At 40.1% G+C, this 8,845-nt stretch overlaps 1 protein-coding gene across 1 annotated transcript; it reads right to left on the minus strand.

Annotated features, from left to right (window-relative positions):
* Positions 1 to 4,051: 4,051 nt before the first annotated feature.
* Positions 4,052 to 8,641, minus strand: smn1 (survival of motor neuron 1, telomeric). The gene is made up of 8 exons (XM_035659225.1): positions 8,505 to 8,641; positions 7,926 to 7,997; positions 7,718 to 7,837; positions 7,244 to 7,435; positions 6,160 to 6,330; positions 4,923 to 4,997; positions 4,599 to 4,706; positions 4,052 to 4,312 (listed from the first exon to the last, which is right to left on the minus strand). Exons 1-8 carry the CDS (start codon positions 8,550 to 8,552, stop codon positions 4,256 to 4,258), a joined length of 843 nt encoding a protein of 280 aa, XP_035515118.1. The 5' UTR covers positions 8,553 to 8,641; the 3' UTR covers positions 4,052 to 4,255.
* Between the last annotated feature and the right edge of the window lie 204 nt (positions 8,642 to 8,845).

Raw genomic sequence — 8,845 nt, forward strand, 5'->3', positions numbered from 1 at the left:
AATATCTCAGAAGCCTGTTGGAGGCCTGTTCATGCAAGTCATTCAATATAGTTGGATGGACATAAAAAAAAAAATCATGCCCACATGTGCGCACGACAACTATCTACTATCTATTTGTAGGCCTAATTATTTCATTGTGGCCTCTCAAAATACACAAAATCTGTCCACATTTACAGACATACATCCAAGTTAAAGAGGCATATTTTAACTTCTTGGGTGTTTTTTCTTTTTTTTTCCACCCTGATGTTTATATATTTACTCCAAAGCTGTCATTAAAATTCAATTTAAATAGTCATAGACAATTACCACACAGTATAGGACAATAATCACTAATTATTTTAAGTTGTATATCACACTTACATTTGTCTGTTGTGCTTTAAATGAGCTCAAATGTATTTATGAAGAGAACTTTAAAGATAAAAGTTATTGCCATATTCAAACAGATGACATTTTTAGGGCTGTACCATCTATAAAATGAAAAAAATCTGGAGTGGAGCACCTTGGTAGCCAAATAGTTACGTTGTTACCTCTTAACTGTCCAATAGAGGCAAAAATGCCCAACTAAATAATCTATAAAAAGTCTGTTCAACTTGGCATGTTTGATGTTGGAAAACTTGAGGTGTTTACTGGAACACAGTGATGTTTGACCAATAAGTAATATGCTTTTGAATGATGAATGCACCAGTGGATTCAGCTGGGTTGAGATTAATAGCACACAGTTTCTATAGTGGATACAATACTTCCCTTGACCTGTCAAAGGACCAGGATCTACAGTATGTTTCTGGTAATGCTTTAATGCTACTCTTTAGCCTCTGAGAATTCCCATTTTCTTAATACCAATAACGCTGCCTACTTAAGGGGCTGTAAAGCGGGGGGTACGGACTTTTCCTTCATTGTATAACATTATATTTACGAGCATCTGCAACAAAGCATGGAGATCCAGCAGGAATGTGAATCACAGTCTGTGGCGGCACCAGGAATTAACTGGACCTGCTGGGAGTGGAATTCTGAGAGGTCAGAAGGTCATCGAGGGTCAGTCTCACTAAGGCAGAGGTCACATCCACACAGTGAGTGACAGAGGTTCACGCCTTATGATACAAGGTGCTACTGCTTATACAGTCCCATAAAAAGGCATATTTGATCAAGATACTGGGACTCACATCCAACCTTAGAGTTAAACTGTCTCATGGTAGTTGCTTTTTAGGCCGTTCATTTTATCATTTTAGTAAGTTTCCCATACCAATGAATATGTTGTTAAGGCGATCTGAGTTGCTTCAATGTCAGAGCTCTCTCATTTTTTCCACTTTTCGGTGTTACCTTGGGCAGCTAAGTGTCGAGGTTACGAGAACTATTCAATGGCAAAAAGCCAGTGTTCAACAAAGCTCTACTTATCCATTTTCTGCACATTCAGACACTGTGTAACCCCAGCCGTGACATACGGTGTCACCTGAAACTATTCAAATAAAATGTGAACCATTAAAAGAGAGAACAATCACAAGGTACCCAAAAGCCATACATGAGTTAAAAAGCCTTTAGTGATGCAAGGCTGGAAATCAATGCATTAAGATAAAGTCTGCATCAGGGTTTGTGTAATTGCGAGCCATTGTTTCCTGTGATTTTACAACATAACTGCCTTGATTAACACTGGGTAGACAATTATCTCTGAAAATCCTTTTCCTGACATCATGGTATCATGTTGCGATGTTTTGTTCAATTGTGCCTGAATCATAAACAGCCTTGATACTGGAATATGTTGTCTGTCTGCCAATCGTGAAATCTGAATTTAGTGTCTGACACTCATTTGTGTTCTTTGGAAAAGGAAAAATATAAATAGTGTTGTGTTTCCCATGCTATGTTTCAGTCTGATTACATAACAATTCAGTGTACTATGCTTACTGTGAAACAAAGTCTCACTTAATCCAGTGATTTATCACAGACCAAACTTGTACCAATTATGCTTAATAGTCCAAATTTATCTTTTCCTGTCTCAAAAAACACTTACTTGCCTCCACTGGGGTTAATGGTGTTTGCACCAAAACCTCAAACATGTAATGTTGACTGGAGTTGTTGAGTGGCTGTCTGGTTCTCGGCCTCTATGGAAAAAGGGAAAGGGGCTTGTGTAGGCCCTGTTTCTCTAATCTCCCCCCAAGTCTTATTTAGAAGCAGGATGTTTGTTGATGTCGGGAGCCTGAGTAAATAGCTGAAGGCGCTGTAACTCATGCAGCAATGTGATCTCACTTGGATGTCTGTCTGTTTCCTAGAAGGGACTATGTGAAATGCAGATTATGTTTACATGCCTCATGCCGTGCTGGTCAGTAGGGGGTAGACTGTCACAGAGGGGAACAGTGCTTTCCCAAGCTAGGTCTGACCCCCTTTTAACTCCTCGCTGGGCTCCATCAAGCCCTTTGGGCATCTCAGTTTGCTGCAGAGTCAGGCAAGCAATGGGCTTATGTGCAGGCTTTGCCGTGGCAGATTTTAAACCCGTCTGTGGGGGAAAGATAGGTCTGGTTTATCACCCCTCATTTATAGTGCATATTCTATTTGTAAATCCTACACATTACATTTTCTACTGCTACTGTCCCTCTTTTCTCTCCCGTTTTCTCTCTTTTGCCCACACAAACTTACACAAACAGGCAAAGACAAAAGTGACTGCTACAGTGAGAATCAAATACAGCAGTCAACACTGGCATAGTCACAGTGGGCTATAAAATGCAGACCACAGTCAGAACACAAACAAAGGGGCCGCTCTTCACTCAGAAAGCAATGGCTATGGAGCAGCTGGAGGAAGATCACATGGTATAAAAAAACAGGAGACGATCATGCTGTTACATCGTGCCGCAAAATCCCATTCTGTTTCTCTCTCTCCCTCACACATACACATGATCAATTGCCCACCAGTTTAGAACCAGAGGAGTGGGTGTAAGCAGGCAGTAAATCACCAGTATAGGAAATATGGGAAATCTTTTTGGCTTCCTTTTCACGGAATAAAAGCGCTACAGGCTGTGCAGAACGATTGTGGCTGTTCCTTCCCACTGTAATTACATCTGGTTTTAGATATTCTAAATATATACTTGCATACAGTATTTGCAACCATTGCCATGCATCCTCTACCGTTCTTACATTATTAAACCTCAAACATTAAGTTTTGAGGATGAAGAAATAAATTAAATAACAGGTGTGCATACCCAGAGTTATCAAGACAGTAATGGATCTCAAGCTCCCATTCCACACAATTATACAACATTAGCGTGTCTATTCCAGTGGTGTTAAAACACCTCAATGTTCTCTCTCACTTACCTGTAAAAGCCCTTTTGTCTGCATTTAAGGTAATTCTGAGATTGTCAAGTGTAGAAGACATTAAGACAAAATGTCTTTCAATGATCTTAACGTCTCAGTGACTTTGTTTTAGAATCCATCTTTATCTGCACAACTGTCCCAATGTGTCATACTGACTGCAGTTGAAACCTTGCCTACTATCACCCTGAAATATGCATTTGATGTGAGTTGAGAAACATTATGATGGATGCGGTCCCGTATTGGGGGGTGTACGAAGGAACACCTCAGGGAAAACAGAGAGCTTGAATGCAAGAAATATACTGGAACGATTCTCTGAATTAACTGTGTGGAAAGCACCAGAGGGACTAAAGGAGGACTCAGGTCTGGCTTGCAATCAAATTCTTAGCATGCCAAGAGACACAAGTGTAAAGCAGACACATAATTAGAAGTGGAGTTTCTCTGTATGGCTGTGATTCTGCACAGGTTTGAACTCCAAACTATTATGTATTCATGTCAGTTTCCTATAAACATGAATACATTATACTAGTCTGACTTCTGCTGGACAGTACTTGCCATTGCAACCATAGATCATTGAGTCTGTCATGTATACGTTTGGATAAGCAATCCCCAGCAAAGAATCCCCTCTTCTGCTAATGAGTCAACGTAACATATCTCCAAGTGAAAAATGGCTATAATAACACTCATCTACTGTGCAATAAATGTTAACAGTGTGTCTATGCTACAGTGCATCAAAAACATAACAGTGAGCGAGTTATCAACTGTGCTCTGATACCCTTTATTTAATATATTTACAAAGAATACAAAAGTCTTCTCCGTGAACGCTCTGTTCCCAGCCTGTACATTTCATTTAGAACATTTCCTTTTGAATTAAGGAGGACACAAATCAGACACGGCGGGGAGGGTGGCTGCTCCAGGTGATGCCCTGAGTAAATGAAACTAAAATCTTGAGTTGGTCATTTCATTTGTGGTGCAGTTTCGTCCAATTGGCAGCTTCTTTGCGTCCTTGTTTCAACCCCTGTAAAAAAAAAAAAAAAACAGAAAAAAGTATGACGTTAATTCAGCTTCCTTTTAAAAAATCAAGGACTCCCACCTATTATGAAGCTGGAGAGATTTGATGAAAAGGCTTCAAGAAAGCACTGACAAGCATGCCAACAAAAATCAATTAACTTCACCAAAAAGGCAAAACAGCAACCACATTACCATACGGTGCTACATAACGTAAGACGAGATTGAATCTGTAAATAAAAGCTGTGAATCCTATTTACGTCCCATAATGAATCAGTTAGCTTCTGTGCACATACCAAGTAGTATCCTGTGTGATATCCACTCATGTACCAGGAGATGAGCACGCTGCCCAAGGCCTCGTCATCGACCATGTCAGGGCTCATTGGTGGAGGTGGAGGGATCATCTGAGGCAGAGATATCAACAGAAGCGAGAATGTGATCATAATGCAGATGCTGAAAGCTGACGATATTTGTTGTCTATGCATGTTTCTCAATTTACCAGCTGGATGAGTAAATGTGTGCTTTTTTACACGTAGATTACAGACCCCATTGCTCAAATAAAAGAGAATCTGTTGTAGCTTGTGCATTTGTAATTAGTGTAAAAATATATTCCAACTCACTGGTGGACCAAAAGGCATCATGGGAGGCCAGGAAGGAGGTACAGGCCCATGACCACCAGATCGTCTGCTTCCCCCCTGGCAGAGGACACAAAAGACAAAAAAGATATTCATAACAACACACTGAGATCTCAGTATTTCCAAGTAGTACCCCAAAATCCCAAGTTCCCTTAATTGAAAGTGTCACTCTGACCGCTAAGCTCAGGTTATGAAACATAATAGTTAGGGGTCCTACATAATAAAGAGCATTTTTTACCTTACACAAACAAAACAGCATAAAAAGGGATCTACTTTATACATTTTTTTAAACTAATTTCTATTGTTTTGTATGTTGTATATAGATTATTCTATTCACTAGAAGCATCTGGCCAGCCAAACCGAACCTTTTGGCAGGCTAACTTTGCCCGTTGCCCCGTTGGCCCCACAGCCCTGGCTTAAACATTCCTCTTTAGTTAACTCTACTTTTCATAATATAAGTGTCTGGGGTCATTCAGTTCTTGTAATCTGAGGAGCTTCCACATATGTCATATGCAACCTACAAGAAAGGCTTAAAAGGTCCAGTGTGTAACATTTAGAATGCTCTATTGGCAGAAATGAAATAAGGTATGCATAACTATATGTTACAAAGCTAACAATGAGCTTTTTATATCTACAGATGGGTCGCCTTCCACTGAATCCGCCATGTTGAACCAACATGTTCCTACAGTAGCCCAGAAGTGACAAACCAAACACTTGCTCTAGATAGGGGTGTTCGTGTTTTTTTTTGTGCGTGTCATTGCCACTATAGTTTGTCCCTTGTGCTTGGAAGGGGAAGGTGAAGGAACCGAGTAGCAATCTCCAACTACACTGCTAGATTCCACTAAATCCTTCACAAATGACCTTTAAGATAATGTACTCTATTTCTGAAACACATTTTTCTATTCCCCTTTTTAGAACTTCATATAGAGTTACATCAACACAGAAGGTAAACCTATTAACTTAAATGCAAGTTCAAGTTTCTGCAATCAAATATCCACAGAGATAAATATTTATTCTTGCTTTATTGTTTGTATTATAAACACTTTGTTTACATTTCATTGTACTATTAATTTTGCTGCAACTAAGAGCAACCCTTCTTACAGAATTTAAACAAAATTTTGACATTGGAATCCCAAGCAATAAGAATATGTGCAAAATCAGTCTATTACTAGTTCATTTTGTTTGCTGACTATAAGGAAAGGTACAAAGTCATTATTCTTACCTGTCTGGAAGAATGCATGGGAGGTGGACCTGGAGGAAACCCAGGGAAACCAGGAGCCCACATAGGAGGAGGTTCTTTGTGGGCCTTGGTCTTTTGGGGTTTATTGTGTGGCTGTTGTTTGTGCTGGTTTGATGTGGTTGACCTGTCACTCTCCTCTGTCGACGATTCTGCCTTAATTGCAGAGACATATTGCTTTAACCTGGATTTGTAATTTCATTTTTTTTATACCTTGGTGACTACTCACAGGGGAATTTCTGAAATATCTTATTAAAAAAAAAAACAGGCAGAAGAAAAAAATATTAACTTCTAAACCTAATTCATGTAAGAATGTTTTACTAATTACTACTTAATCCTTGGATTGATTATACTGTCAGATAGCAATTTGTTATGTTCGTTGCAATCCAGGAGTTATTATTTGATAAAGATCGAGTATTGACATTTATCTCACTTTGCCTCAACTGGCTTTATCTGTCAGTAATTACCTACTGTTATATTCACTCTATAGGAGCCAAATACCAATAAACAGTGTAAGATTTATGTATATGTATGTGTGTCGAAGGTAACTTGACTATCATTTAATCCCATTTTACTCACATGCAGCCAATTTCTCATTTGTGGTGTGCATATTTGCAGAGTGAAAGACATAACCTTGTGTGAACTGTATCAGGGAATGATGCTGCCTTTTTTCACTGAGTAAAGGTTACAGAAATATTACCAGGTTTGAGTTGGCTCACCGCCAGAGTGATTTTGTTAAATGGAAAAATGACTAGCTCCTGTTCGGGGACCAAAATGTAAAGCTGGTGAACCCTCCAAAAATAGTGCATGTGTCAAAAGGGTTTATCAATATTGAAAATGGAAATGTCCAGTCTGGAAAAGAAGCAGCAGATTCTGGCTGACTGACAGCAATACCTTTTATACTTTTTACATTTAAAAGTAAAACATTCCAGTCATGCTATCAAATTTTGCTGCACCACCGAACAATATGGACTGCAATGCACAACACCATTAACCTGGGAGATGTAAAAAAAAATAATAAAAATGTAATAAGATATATTGTATTTCATAATTTTTTACACTGCTTTACCTTGGTATTTGTTTCCTCATCACCCTCAGAAATATCCATAAGCAATTCGTCAAGGTTGTGATCCTCCTCGTTGCCGTATCCTGTAAAAACAACTACACAGGTGCCCCTCTCCTTGTCTATGGAGGAGATGGTGGCTGCATAGAGCTGGCCGTCCTCTGACCAGTACGCACTGCACGAGTCTCCAACCTGCCACTGTGACACAACACAAACAGTAATTATAGTGTAGCCAGACTTACTTGGTTGTCTCATGGTGCAAACTGAACCAAATCTAGAATAAAATAATAAAAAAAAACAGTGACAAGATACATACAACAATATGACAACACATAAACGTAATTATCTTAAGTGATAAAATGTACTTTACACCAATGATGTTGGTTTCAGTGCTGTCATTGAGACGCCTACAAACCGACATTGAGCTCTAAGCCTCCTTCCAGTATGTGTATCTGTATATGTTAAGTTGCAGTTACACACCTCTCTATCCAGTGGTGCATTTGTTCGCTTCCTGCTCTGGTTCTTTTTGTTGTTCTTGCGTTTTTTTCCTGGTTGGTTTTTCTTGGAGGCTTGCGGCTCATCTTCACCCTTCAGTGCAGTCTGTCACACAAAGCGAGAGCAGAGACATAAGAGGCAGAAACAAACAAACGTGTCACGTCCACATACACTGCACATCACCTGATTTTACCTTAAATGATGCGACTGCCTTGTCATATGCCTTTATCAACGCTGTGTCATCCCAGATATCCGAATCATCACTCTGGAAAAGAGAACAACAGAATCAGAGCCTCTGCGGGTGAAAGGTTGTTTATTTCACTCCCCTTCAATGCAAAACTACACACATAAGATGCAAAAAGATTTGTGGACTCTTGTTGTTGATTTGGCTTTTCATCTTCTCGGTCAATTTGACAGTGCAGCTTACACTTGCAGTTGACCTGCCGTGTTTACCTTCGCTCCCCATGCTGCACTGTGGGAAGGATGCTTCAGTAAGTGCAGCTAAAACTATTCAACGATGTCTGTCCAATACGTTATTATTATTATTATTATTATTATTATTATTATTTTACAATAAGGCAATATCTCGACTAACGAAACACGCCAGGTACAACATGGACTTCTTGTTTAGTTTGTCTCTGTCCTTTTCCGTCTTTGTTACCCAACTCGGCGCAGGTTTGTCGCTAAGTTCCGTAGCTCCACCAGCTCTCTACGGCGGCCTACGAAGGTTTACGCGTTGTCAACTCATGCCCACCGGTGCACCGCAACTAACCTGTCCAGCCCCGCGTGTGAACAACGCGTCCTTGCATCCATTCGCCATGAACGTGAACGATGTGTCGATTTCACTGCTAACTGCTAATTGCTAAAACAACTAACGAGCAACGTGCGTCGGAAGCGGTGACGTGCGGCTGTGGCGTTGACGTATATGTAGTGCGACGCTGCTGTTGGCCTGGCAACGGCGGTAGCTAACGTGAGTTGTCGACTTCTGGAAGAGTCGTAAAAGCAAACAAAGCGGGTTATTGTGTGTGAATTGAGCAAGGCTGCGGTTATTTCCCGCAACCGAACAGCAGCGGAGATTATAACCTGTGCTGTGTCAGGCTTTGGAGATGATCG

Source organism: Morone saxatilis, unplaced genomic scaffold (genome assembly GCF_004916995.1).
Source record: "Morone saxatilis isolate NCDOM2014 unplaced genomic scaffold, NCSU_SB_2.0 Contig16, whole genome shotgun sequence".
In the NCBI taxonomy this organism is placed as follows: Eukaryota; Metazoa; Chordata; class Actinopteri; family Moronidae; genus Morone; species Morone saxatilis.

Excerpts from the sequence above, each read along its gene's own strand:
- smn1 (XM_035659225.1), bottom strand. The coding sequence starts at position 8,552 with ATGGCGAATGGATGCAAGGACGCGTTGTTCACACGCGGGGCTGGACAG. Across the intron at positions 7,838-7,925 it reads AGGCAGTCGCATCATTTAAG|ACTGCACTGAAGGGTGAAGA; the intron begins GTAAAATCAGGT and ends TTTGTGTGACAG. Across the intron at positions 6,331-7,243 it reads ATGAGGAAACAAATACCAAG|GCAGAATCGTCGACAGAGGA; the intron begins GTAAAGCAGTGT and ends TCTGCAATTAAG.